This window comes from Hippocampus zosterae, chromosome 11 (assembly GCF_025434085.1).
Source record: "Hippocampus zosterae strain Florida chromosome 11, ASM2543408v3, whole genome shotgun sequence".
In the NCBI taxonomy this organism is placed as follows: Eukaryota; Metazoa; Chordata; class Actinopteri; order Syngnathiformes; family Syngnathidae; genus Hippocampus; species Hippocampus zosterae.
In genome coordinates this window covers 16,687,348-16,701,131 of record NC_067461.1, presented here as the reverse complement: position 1 = coordinate 16,701,131, position 13,784 = coordinate 16,687,348, and the positions used below count along the sequence as shown (strand labels likewise).

Here is a 13,784-nt window from a genome sequence, read left to right as displayed (position 1 = left end):
TTTACTTTTAAAAAGTTGCCAGATTGCTCCACTGACAAGACCAAAGTTACCTGTTCTTCTCTCTCTGTGTATGATACAGGTATACGATGTATGGAACTATTTTGTGTGGAAGGTTACAGCGTTCCGTGTCCATATAAATGGAGCGGGTGGAGCTTCTCTGTGTTCTTCTGACAGTGATAGTGCGCTGCAGTGGTAGCGACCTAGCGGAAATAAAACGTCTCCAGTGTTGTCATCGAACCAAGTGTAGTCATCCGAAATGAGGTAGACACAAAAACCGTAGAGAGACTTCCACGCAAGAAGGACCAACATAATCAACATAGCCTGACTTAGTTAGGAGGAGTGAAACCCCCCTCTTTCCGAATGGTTTGCCCCAACAGCACGGGGGAAGTGCTTGAGCTTGTTTGTACGGCCGGCAGTTTTGAATACAGCGGCACATAACGAACGCTAGTGTCCGGGGTCTCGTTATTCTCCAACAAACATACAGAAACAGACTGCTGTGTTCAAAGCAAACTTGAGAAAAACGAAGTATGCAACCATGGTTTAAATCCACTATAGGCTGAGTACTAGTTTACCTGAGATGTGCACATTATGTTATATTGCTCTGTTTTAATTTCATTAAAACATCTGTTAAAGCAGCTGTTGTGTGACAAAATATTTTTTTTCACTGTTGTTGATGGACAGTAATATTGTGTGAGAGATTATGTGTGAACAACTGCTCCAAGTGAAAAATGTTCATGTAAAATTGAAAATTGAAATTGTTATTTCAGTAAATATTTCCATTTGGCACGTAGAAAACTGATTCATGATTCCAAGTTGATGAGAGCATTAAAATTGGGAAAAATAGGACAAAAAATGTAAAAGGAAATTCAGAAACGATAAAAAATGTGAGTAATCACGATTAATTTTTTAGTTCACTTGAGTTAATTATGACAGTTGCATTTTTAATTAGATTAAATATTTTAATCGTTTGACAGCTCTAATATATATATATATATGAATTCTACTGTTGATTCATATTGACATAATAATAATTCAGACACATGTCACATTGGGTTAGCACGTCGGCTTCACAGTGCAGAGGTACCGGGTTCGATTCCAGCTCCGGCCTCCCTGTGTGGAGTTTGCATGTTCTCCCCGGGCCTGCGTGGGTTTTCTCCGGGTGCTCCGGTTTCCTCCCACATTCCAAAAACATGCGTGGCAGGCTGATTGGACGCTCTAAATTGTCCCTAGGTGTGAGTGTGAGTGCGAATGGTTGTTCATTTCTGTGTGCCCTGCGATTGGATGGCAACCGATTCAGGGTGTCCCCCGCCTACTGCCCGAAGACAGCTGGGATAGGCTCCAGCACCCCCCGCGACCCTAGTGAGGATCAAGCGGCTCGGAAGATGAATGAATGAATGTCACATTGGGGGGAAATTACGGAATTCACTAGCAGGACATACACTAAGTAACTTGCTTGAAAGTTGCATGTGCGACTTGACTCCAATCATACTATCATATTTAGGGCTTTGTTTGTGTCGCCCTGCAATTGGCTGGCAACCGTTTCAGGGTGTCCCCCGCCTACCGCCCAAAGACGGCTGGGATAGGCTCCAGCACTCCCTGCAACCCTTGTGAGGATCAAGCGGATCGGAAAATGGATGGATGGATGTTTTTGTTGTGGTTTGAATGTGGATATGCTCAGTGCAGTTGCAGACATATTCCTGTAAGATACAGGGCCTCCAGTGACACACCTCAAAATCCTGGAAATTCCAACACTATTATCTTTATCGATTTACCGTATTTAGTTATTCCTCACTGTTTGTAGTCATGTTTTTGTTTCGTTTCGTTGCACTGACAACACTGTACATTTAGGGTCATGAGAACGTCTGACAGTCTGTGTAAAAGTCCCAATCACATTCACAATTGTTGCTAAAATTGATTGATCTGTGTGCACATATGTAAGGGTCTGTGTGTGCATGTGTCCGCAAGTGGGTGTGGTTGTTGCTCAACTGCATTATATAGATTAAAATTCCATTGTTTCATGTGACGAAGTCTCAGGTACACACCTGCGAGAGCCATCAATCAGGGAACTCAACAAACAAGATTTCAAAATGAAGAAATGCTTTTATTGTCAAACGCCAATATGGGCGAATCATACAGAGGATCGAGCAAAAAGAAGGCAAGGGAATGAACAGATTATGCGCGGGTGCCTCGCATCGCCCGCAATTATGGTCGCTCTTCGAATGAGGCGGGTGTTGAATGTGTCAAATGATTTTTTTTCCAGTTGTGCTCACAATGCGCTGCAGGGCATTTCTTTTGTAGTCAGTGCAGCTCTCGCCCCACAAAGTGATGCAGCTGGAAAGGATGCCCTCTCTGATTTCTCTGCCGAATGTAGCGGAACCATGCTCTCACTTGTTCCTTCATTCTACAGAGGGGAGAGCATGAGCCATAGTGAACACAGCTGGAATTGAACTTGTCACTCGTGGACCATTGGTGAGATGAGTTAACCTCCACTACACACTTAATTCTTTAGTTAACAAACCCATATGATGACAAGTAGGATTTGATCACATTTTTATTTGAATAAAATATTAATGTAGATGACAGACCAATAAAACAAAAACGAAAGGTTTAAAAACAATCAGCATGTGAGTACCCCTGAGATATCTTTTAAAAAGTATTTTAACTTGGGGAAAAAAAGGAAAAAGAAATAAATAACCTTCTACGGGTGAGGCGCTTCATGGTAAGCTGATTAAAAATACCTCAAAAGGGTCCCAATATTTTAACAGGTTAAAAAGAAAACTGCGAGGAATAAAACCATCGCTGTGAACATGACGACAAGTAAAAAGTTCTTTGTCGGGTGATGTCTAGCTCCTCTACAAAAAGCTTATACAGGACTGTGACATCATTATTGAAGTGTTGCATCTCCTGTTCAACTTGAACACGAGGCTCTACCGTGAATCACAACTATGGTGACCTGTATCTCTATTACACACATTAGTTTCCAAGCATCTCCTAATGGATCCAGCCTGCTTGCTCACACATTCATATGTACTCCACTAAACACACACATGCAGGTTTCAGTCAGATCCGAGTCTTTCCGACATTCCGCTGTGGCATGGGCCCAGCGCGTGCACGTGGCCACACTCGCTCACAGTTTGGCTGCCATGAAGTTGATGTGAGGCCTGACCAGAGGGAAAAGAGGCAAGCTCCGCTTGAACTCTGTCATGTCCCGGACCAACGACGGCTGCGGAAACACATCAACAGTTCCATCTTTAAAGATCCTCTTTTCAAGCGTACTCCTGACATACTGTTGTCACCCGACATGTAATCAAAAGATTGGAGAAGGTGTTAAGAGTATATTTTAGCTACATTCCAAACGTTTCCCTGAAAGCCCATTATCGTTAACCACAAAGTCCCCTAACCTGAAATCTTTGCGGCACAATGAGGAGGAGGACACACTCTAAACCGACTTGCAAATTAAACATTTCACTATGTTATTGATAAATTGGCTGAAATACGGAGCAGAAGTTTGGTCGGCAAAGTTAAATACCGCTATTCAAATATAGAATTAAAAAAAATCTGGCTGCACTGGCGCGAGTGGATGAAAATTGAAAATTGTAGGTGCACTGTCAAAAATTTTAAGGGGACTCTGGAGCTCTGGACAAGTTTCTTTATATGCCTCATTTCATTCACAAGGTAAACTCATTGGGCTTCACGTAATTAAGAGTAAAATTGTTAAAAGCAAACAAAAGAAAATTGGACATTTCAATTCAAATTAAATAAAAAAGTAGCTTTCTAAAATTTCGAAAATAATTTACAGTGCAAGAACAAGATTTTGGAATAGATGATTGTGAAAATGCTTTGGATTACCTTATAGTATAGTTGTGGGAAGAGAGCATCGTTTGTATTCTAGATTTAAAAGCATTTACACTTCATTCATTCATTGATATTATTCATTCTGATCATAAAGGATACCGGCAAATGGGCAATACTACAAAAGCACAGAGAAAAACCTGAAGACAAAATTGTTTAAACTAACTCTACGTTGCGCCTGGTGGGAGTAAATAAGCATAATACGACAAAGAAGTTTCACATGCACTCACTCATTCATACATTGGTGTAAATAGTGTTCACCTCGGGCAAAGAGGGTGCCGGGGCCAAGTTGACATCATTCTGAGCTGGAAATTCTCCAACGAGGGGACCTAGGAGACACACGGTAAGGTGAGCCCAGACCGTGCTGTGTGGTGTCCTTCCAATTGGTCACGCGACAGCAGATACTTACAGGTGTCCATCTCTCTGGACAGCACGTGAACTGACATCTTGTGTCTTTTGGGAGCGTGCAAGGTCAGGCGCTCCTTTTGGGAGGGATACAAAGGATCAAGTTAAGCCCGATTCTGATCTATGGGGATTTTGTTGCGTAATTTGTGAAAAATACTGTATGTCCTCTGGACTGAAGTATTTTATTGGCTTCATCTAAAGTGCAGCCACAGAAAAGAACCAAAAGCAAACAAAAAATGCATCAGGTATATTCAAGAGGGCAATTTGCTATGCATTTTTTCCACTTAAAATGTGTTTTAGAAAAAGACACTGATCTTGTCAATTTTTTGGGTGACAATTTTATACCCAGTTTTCCTTTTATTTTACTTTCCCAATTGTTAGACTGACATGTACATACAATATACTATTGCTTAATGAATGATGTGTGTAAATGTCTTACTGTATTGTGAGTCACAAATATTGCTGTTGACCCCATGATTTAGCATCTGCCCAAAAATTACTGACAGAATATCACATTTTATGGCACTACAATAAATACCAGGTTTAAAGTGGTAAAGTCTCCATCTTAATCCAGAAGTCCAAATCATCTACTTGTCAACTTGACCCTCTCCCTACTGTTTTAGTCAAAGCTTCTATCCCGGCCCTCTCCCCTCTCATCACTAACATTATTCAAACTTCCCTCTCTACTAGCATTGTACCATCTCATCTCAAAACTGCTGCTGTCACTCCCATACTGAAGAAACCTGGCTCTGATCCCTGCGACTTGAACAACTTTCGTCCCATATCAAACCTTCCGTTCATCTCCAAACTTCTAGAGAAAACAGTAGCTGCTCAACTTCACACCCATCTTTCCTCCAATAAGCTCTACGAACAATTTCAATCTGGCTTCCGTCCCCTCCACAGTACCGAAACTGCCCTCCTCAAAATATGCAATGACCTTCTTCTCTCTGCTGACTCCGGTTCACTCGCCATCCTCCTCCTGCTTGACCTCAGTGCAGCCTTTGACACCATCTCTCACCCCATCCTCCTCGACAGACTCTCCTCCATTGGCATCACCAGCATCCCCCTCTCCTGGTTCCGCTCCTGTCTTTCTGACCGCACCCAGTTTATCCAGCTCAAACGTTTTAGATCTCACCCCTTTCCCCTCACTTCAGGTGTTCCTCAGGGTTCTGTCCTTGGCCCATTGCTATTTCTAATATATCTTCTTCCCCTTGGTAATATCTTCAGGAAACATCACATTCATTTTCATTGCTACGCGGATGACACCCAGCTCTACATCTCTACCAAACCTAATACCATACTTCCACCATCCTCCCTAACCAACTGCCTGCAGGAATTAAAATCTTGGTTCACCTCAAATTTCCTCAAACTGAATAGCAATAAAACTGAATTCCTCCTTATTGGCACTAAATCCAATCTAAACAAAATAAACAATTTCTCCATTCCCTTCGAAAGCTCTTCCATCTCCCCCTCCCCTCAGGTCAAGAGTCTGGGTGTCATCCTTGATAGCACCCTCTCCTTCACCTCACATATCAACCACATCACTCGTTCTGCATATTATCATCTTCGAAACATCCACCGGCTCCGCTCTTCTCTCACTCCTCAGTCCACTGCTATACTTGTACACACCCTCGTCACCGCGCGACTCGATTACTGTAATTCCCTTCTGTTTGGTCTCCCCCAAAAAACCCTCCATAAGCTTCAGCTGGTCCAAAATTCAGCCGCCCGCATTATCACACTCACGCCATACATAAACCATATTACACCTGTCCTTCAACATCTCCACTGGCTCCCCATTTTACACCGCATTCAATATAAAATCCTGCTCCTCACATTCAAATCCATTCATGACCTAGCCCCTCCATACCTATTTGACCTCATCCATATTCCTACGCCTGTCCGCTCTCTTCGTTCCTCCTCCTCTGTCCTCCTCTCTGTCCCCCCTGCTCGCCTCGTCACCATGGGAAATAGAGCCTTCAGTCGCTCTGCTCCCCAGCTATGGAACTCACTCCCCGCTGACCTTCGTAATACAGCCTCATTAACACATTTCAAATCCCGCCTCAAAACACATCTGTTTCGACAAGCCTATTCACTCAGACCATAAAGCCATTATTTTATTTATTTATTTATTTTTTCTTATCTTATTTGATGTAGTTTTTAACATTGTACTCGTGATTTTAACTGCTTATTGTAAGGTGTCCTTGAGTTTCTAGAAAGGCGCCCACAAATAAAATGTATTATTATTATTATTATTATTATTAAAGTGTCAAACTCAAGATGATTTGAATGTTTACACCATCGTTAAGTTTGGCATTGACCAACTTCTGAAGTAAATTTGTGGCATGTGGAATAAATGCACTTGTGCGCGCACACACACGCACACAAAACTAATCACATTTTTATTTATGTTTGAAGCCCATGTCTGAAGGTTAAACAGTTCAAGGAGGGCCAAAAATGTTCCCAACCAACAATAGATAAAATTCTCCTGTCTAATGTTGTCATACAGTAGCCTATACTGTACGAAGTCCTCTCTTTTCTCCATACGTCATTTCAAACCGTGTTGCATCCAGAGTGCAAAAAATATTCATCTCAACACAAATGATAATAGAGGGAGGGTATCATCAATCTCGCGGCTTCCACAGTGAAACTGTTCCAGCATGCTCCACCACATCGCAGCAGCCACAGGACAGAATGAATAGAATTTATAAGTAAGATTTACTTACGCGGTAGAATTGCGTGATGTCATCTTTAGTTAACGCCTTCAGGTGGGAAACCTCAATATTATCTACGGCACAACACAAATATTAGAGTGTTCTTTCAGTCACAATCTTGGCGGTCCTGCAATCATTCAGTTTTACACTGGGTCAGGCTTCTGTTAACAGCTTATTTTGTGATTAAAGAGATACCAAAATAAATACATTTAATTTGACCTACAAAAAATGTGGGTGCATAAATATGCACACTCTCAAGATCATGCTGCACTTTATTGCAGCACCTTTGGCTTTTATCACAGGATGCAGTCTTAGGCTAAGAGTCTATCATTGTTGCACATCTTGATGTGGCAACTATCTGAACACTCATCTTGGCAAAAACACCCCAAAAATATGAGATTGCGAGGGCGTTTCCTGTTCACGGCCCTCTTTCGACCACCCCACATATATTTGACCGGATCAAGGTTTGGACCAAGACTGGGCCATTCCATAACCTCAATCTTAAAATTACAGCTCTTCTATCTATATATATATTGCGCGTCGTCCCGCACGCGGTCTGTCCTTCCGTCTGTCCCTTTTCAAAACGTACCTACTTCACCGCGCCGCTGCGCGCCGCCACTGCGCGCCGCCACTGCGCCGCTCAGGCAGTGGCTCACTACGATCGCGCGGGCATCTTAGCGAAAAAATGTTGTCTACCCACAAGCATTGCAATAAAATTGTTAGTTATTTAGTAGAGCTAAACATCTCTTTATTTTCGCGATAAGCAATGAAGATGAACAAAAAGTTGAACCAAGCAACAACACTTTTGTGGGCCGAACCACCACCTTACCAGCCTTCCGCAGGAACTAGCTGATGAGCCGCCCAGAGGGCGGCGAACCAGCTAGTTTTTTATATGTGGGTAAACTAAAACTGACCCACCACCCCCCTCAAATGAACACAATCCATTTTATTTTTAAACAAAAATAGTCATACCTCGGTTTTCGACCATAATCCATTGCAGAAGGCTGTTCGAAAACTGATTTGTTCAAAAACCAAAACCACGCTTTAAAAAAAAAAAATCTTGACTGAACACGTCTGTTCACAATGGAACGCTACACGAGGAAGCGTCACTTCCTCATGTAAGGAAGGCGAGAGGAGTCAAGTGACGCATTTAAGTGCGCTCAGTTTGTTCGAGAACCGAAATTCGGTCGTCATCCGAGGCATAAAAAAACTCAACATTTTTGGTCGAAAACCGATTTGGTCGAGAACAGAGACATTTGAAAACCGAGGTTTGACGGTATACAATATTTGGTACATGAAGCAACCTCGAGCCTCCCGCCTAATCGCTCCATCCACCCACCCCTTTCTGCATAGCTATGTGTTGAGGAGGAAAAAAAAAAGTTAATGAAGCAATTACAGTAACTTCAAAGACGTGGCTCTTTTACTCGACTCTGCAATCAGCTCATCATATTGTGCACCGTTTAAAGATCCCCTCATTAAGAAGACAAGAGCACATTACCGGTGAGAGACAGTATGAGCACATATTGAAACAGTGGCTTTTTAAAACCACAGCAATTCGTCAATCCGGTTATCGCCCATGCCTTCTTGTCTTATTGTAACACAACATGTGAAACAACACAAATAGGTTGTTGTAACTGCACATGAAGTAGTTCTCACAACTAAAAAAAAAAAACTATTAATTATCGCACAAGAGGAGAGTGGCTGACTTTGTCAAACCTCTGCAAGGGGAGATGAGATCTGGGGAGAAGATCGGTTTCATTTAAGGAGTTGGCTGATTGCAGGTGCCCCAATAATAAGGAAATGGGTGCTGATCGCGACTGATTGATTGGTGCAACACAAACTGTAATACGTCAGACGAGCAACAATATCAGAGATGATCATTCTAATTTGACTACTCAAATATGAGTCAGATGTAGCTGTGAGGTGAGGAGGACCTTTGCAGCAGCTCACCTCGATCAAAATTGTACTGTTGGGAAGTGATCTCCGCCCAGTACTTGGCACACTCGGCAGACAGCTTTTTGGGCTTGTCCAGGCGGCGGATGGCCAAGGCCTGGATGTGTTTCTGGAAGGCTTCCTCGCTCATCTCCTCCACTGATCTCTCCATGGTGCAAAGGAAGGCCTCGATGCGGCTCTCCAAGTAGTGAGGCGCCTTTTCTGACTGGATGATGAAGCGAAGGCCTTGGACCCCGTTGGCCCGTCTTGGCCCGCTGAACACAATGTAGCCTTTAAGGGCACAAAGGAGAAATTGGGTCAGGGCTCAGCGTAACGCAGTGTTATCACCAATCAAGGCCATTTTCAACCCTGTTCTTGTATTTTCCCACAAGGAGTCGAGGTGGCAGGCTGAGGTCTTTGATCGTAAATATGAAGGGTATTCAATTCACTTCCATTCCTACGGCTACGACATAACCTGAATTTTTACGCAAGGTGGCATGCATCAGTTAACCACAAACCTATGCTAACAATAGTCACGTCATAATTACAGTAAATATCACTTCTTGGCCAGCGGTTTGAACATTAAACATTTAGTCTTTGTACTGTATCGGTATTCAATTAAATATAGATTGAACATGATTTCAAACTATTGTATTCATTTTTTTAGTTATGTTTAACACAAACTTCACTGGAATGTACTTTGTACATATTAAATATACATGCACGCACACCCACATGCACACACTCAAATGTGTAGAGGCCATTCAATGAACGAATAGCGTCTCACCCAGCTGCTCTTTAGTTCTCAGCGTGTTGAAGCACGGCTCGGAGATGATCTGACAGAATAACTCCAGCAGCATGTTCTCATGGGTGGTCTGCATGTCAGTCTGGTAATAGATCTCGATGCCGCAGTTGTTGTGCACTTCATTCCTCTGCTGATAAACATACCAGCCACCTGCCAGGAACATGACAATGTTCACTTTTTTTGCACCAGTGGCAAAAAGAAGTAATATGCTCTTCAAGTTTATCGTATCTGTGTTGCTTATCAGTGCATCCGACAAGTATATAAAGCTAGCGTTTGACATTTTATGTTACAGCCTGGAAAAAATTTTAACCCTTCAAATTCTACACACAGTAAAAATGTTTTTTTTTTTAAATTCTTTTTAATGTTTGCAAATGTATTGGGAAAAAAAATCCTAAGCCATCACGCGTACTGTAGATATGTAATCACAGCCTTTGCTCAATACTGCATTTTTGGCAGTAATTACAGCTTTTTCAGCACCCATCAGGTTGGACGGGGAGCATCGGAGCACAGCTATTTTCATCTCTCCAGAGACGTTTGATCGTATTCAAGTGTGCCAGCTGTGCCACTCAAGGACATACAAAGAGTTGACCTGAAGCCACTCCATTATCTTGGCTGTCTGCTGAGGGTTGTTGTCCTGTTGGAAGGTAACCCCCCCCCCGGTTTGAGCAAAGCAGGTTTTCCCCCAGGACACCTCTGTACATTGCTGCATTCATCTTTCCCGCAATCTTGACAGGTTTCCCAAATTTTCCAGCTAAAAAACATCCCCACACCATGCTACATTGTAGGCGTCCCGCGCGTATTAGTCAGGTGATCAGCAGTTCCTGGTTTTCTCCAACATGATGGCTGTCATTGACATCAACAAACTAAATTTTTGCCTCATCAGATCAGAGAATTTTCTATCTCGTGATCTCCATGAACTCCACGGGGCCTGCCATGAGCCTTTTACAAAAGAGCGGCTTTGGTTTGGCCACTCTGACATAGAGGCATGATTGAATAAAGTGCTATTTATCACTCTCGATAGAGAGAGAGAGAAAGTAAGGGAGAGAGAAAGAGGGAGGGAAAGAGATTGTATTTGTTTACTTATTTTTTCATTTAGCTACTTAATTTTCAGTCAGTCGCTGATGGTGTAGTGCTACACACGTCAGACTCATGTGCGGGCAGTGCGGGATCGGTTCCCACTCGGTGACGGCGTGCATATGGGTGTGAATGGTTGTTTGTCTCTCAATGTGCCCTGCGACTGACTGGCAACCAAATCAAGTTGTAGTCTGCCTTCCGCCCAAAGTCAATTGAGAAAGGCTCCAGCAGCTCCCGGTGTTCCTGTTCAGGATAAACTGTGTTGAAAATGGATGGATGGCTCATTAGCGTTCATTTTATGGAGGCCAAGTATTTATTAATCTTTATTTTTAGCTTATTTTTCTCTTGCCAACTTCTCAGTTTTCTGATTTAAAAAAATGTTAAAAGTCCTAACACCAGTGTCACCTCGTGGCAGGCTCCACGCAGAGAGGTGTGCTTGGTCTGCCTGCAAGCATGACATCCTGCCATCAGGGCAACTGGGTGAAGGGGCTTTTCTGGAAGCGCTTGTAAATAACCTTGAAAAATGCGCTTCAGCAGTTTGTTGTGGATGCCCTTTTTTATTTTTACTTTTTTTTTAACAAACAAGGAAGTGTGGATGGAAATATTTTTCTATACGGAGAAGGGGAACTGTATATATATATTTTAAGCCCGGCTGCATATAGACCAGGCCACTAAGAGCTGTTTCTGTACTGTGAAAAAAAATCTAAAACCTAATTGAAATTCATCAAAAAGGCTCAGCATTAACAACCACTTTCCTGAAAATCTTGGTTAAGAAGGGAACATTTGAGGTGGGTCTATAATTTTCCAAAAAGGATATATTCATTGTTTAGAAGGGGCTTGATGGTGGTACAACGCCTCCTTTTCCGGCATTAATGTAAAAGAAATGCATGAACAATGGTAGTGCTGGGTTAGAATTTGCTATTGCCAGTTTGGTTCAACAGCTGTAAACAAGTCCACATATTTACTAACCAGCTCCAAAGTAGCCAACGCCTACACCTTTTTGGTATGCATTGTATAGTACGGGTGACCACAAACCACAATGATTATTTTGTCCGACAGTGTTTGTTCAGTATCTATGTTTTACCTGCCCTGTATTCGACGGAGTAAGCACACTAGGGAATGGGGATGCGATGCTTAACTCCCGATTCGATACATATCACAATACTAGCGATAAGTTGAATCATGTATGTCAATGCAGCCAGATGAAAAGTCAGTCACTCTTACTGACATTTATTTCAGAAAGAGCCGCTGCATGGCTCGGGCACTGGCTTACTCAGATGCCGTAGGGCAGGGGTGTCCAAAGTCGTTCCTCAAGGGCCGCTGTCCTGCCTGTTTTCCAGCTTTCCCTGGAGCAACACACCGATTCAACTAATCAGAATCGTTCTAATGCTGCTTCAGAGCTGGCTGATGATCTGATCATCTGAATCAGGTGTGTTGCAGCTCAGAGAGATGGAAAACAGGCCCGGAGCTGGACATGCCTGCAGTAGGGTGACTACCGGTAGGCTGAATGCTTATGTCCATTGACTCCGCACAACAAATTGACTCCGCACTGCCATCTGCTGGAAGAAGATGGTACCTTCAGGTTTGTCTGAGAAAAATGAGAATCGATTCTGTACTTTGACATACATCGGTATTGAATCTTGCTTGGCATGTAAAACCCCGATTTTTTTTTTTGCACACCACTACCATTTAAGCTGTTTGGCTACATACATATTCTAAGGAATCAAATTAGTTTGGTGAACATTTTTTAGATTGTTCATATGTATCTGAACTGAGATTAAGGAATTACTACCATGAGAGCTATGAACTAAGGTAGCTTCAGACGCCACCAAATCACAAACATCCTCGTAGCTGTGCGCTGTGTGCCAAACCAACATTAAGTTGTTTGCTGTTCTTGGTGTATGCATTTAGAAAAATATATGATGTATTGATGCATCAATGAGTCAAAAACATAATAGAATGGGCACTCAGAAAGCAGTCATGGGTATTTTTACAGGTTTTACAGGATCAACATAACATGCCAGCATGCATGTGACTTGAGGAGCATTTTTATTTCCATGAAAGCAGTTCGCAAATGTTATAAGCATTTCTGACAAGGATGCAAATCTTATTTTGTATTTTTTTGCAAAACCGTAAAAAATGTGAGAAGTTTTAGTTTTGTACTATATTAAAAAAAAAACACACACAACCAGGTGAGTACGCAAATGGTGCTTTTGTAAAACCGGCAAGGGTTGGCCATGTTGCTTTTTATGCATCACTTGTTTAGGATATTATTAAATTGCGCAGGTTTTGCCAGCCTGAGACCAGTGAGTGTATGTCAGCTATTTTCCCTTTTTTTTTACATTGGCAGGCAGTGACTCAGCAGAGCATCAGTGTTTTTACATCTTGTACTCCCTGCCACCTGGAACCAAGCCCGTAAACCTCTCTGCATCCGTCGGTGAGACACAGGTTTTTTGCTGATAGCCCCACATGACCCTGGTTTTCGTCTACAAATCACTCAATGTGCATAACATAATCAGGGCGGTAGCACAGGTGACTTGCTAAGCATGTGTGTGTGTACCTGCCAAGAGGAATGTGTGTACCGGGACTTTTTTTGAGTGAATGAAATCAATTCGCAAGAGGTGACCACAGGTCTCCCTCAGGTGGAAATTAGAAATGTTTAATTTGATTGAAGCCTCTTTCAGTGTAAGGACAACATGCACCTGCAAGAAGGGCGAGTCCCTTTCTGTGTGGTTGCGGTGGAGCCGGGCTGGGTGTTGATTACGAGTACTTAAGCGCAGTGTGAAGGAGTACAAGACCTACCGTCTGGAACCTGCACCTCTCTGTAGCGGATGAGTTGGCTGGGTAGGAGAGGCTTTGTGCGTGCGTGCTCAATGAGAGTGTCCTCCACCATTTGTATCATCCCAAGTGCAGACTAAAAAACATTACCGAGAGGACAGGAAGAAATTAATAAGCATCGAATGAGAACGCAGAAAAACATCGAGCAGCAAACACTATGCCCACAT

The 13,784-nt window shown here is 42.7% G+C and overlaps 1 protein-coding gene across 2 annotated transcripts in view; it reads right to left on the bottom strand.

The window, feature by feature from the left end:
- Positions 1-2,080: 2,080 nt before the first annotated feature.
- Positions 2,081-13,784, bottom strand: part of ide (insulin-degrading enzyme) — a 28,721-nt gene continuing 17,017 nt past the window's right edge. The window contains exons 19-26 of one of the 2 annotated variants that reach the window (XM_052081359.1): positions 13,582-13,693; positions 9,688-9,855; positions 8,919-9,191; positions 6,981-7,042; positions 4,262-4,334; positions 4,114-4,181; positions 3,132-3,223; positions 2,081-2,401 (exon numbers count right to left, since the gene is read on the bottom strand). In XM_052081359.1, coding sequence (XP_051937319.1) covers positions 2,299-2,401; positions 3,132-3,223; positions 4,114-4,181; positions 4,262-4,334; positions 6,981-7,042; positions 8,919-9,191; positions 9,688-9,855; positions 13,582-13,693 — 951 coding nt within the window. In that variant the 3' untranslated portion in view covers positions 2,081-2,298. Of the gene's footprint in view, positions 3,224-4,113; positions 4,182-4,261; positions 4,335-6,980; positions 7,043-8,918; positions 9,192-9,687; positions 9,856-13,581; positions 13,694-13,784 lie in introns of both variants that reach the window. The other variant, XM_052081360.1, reaches the window with a different exon arrangement.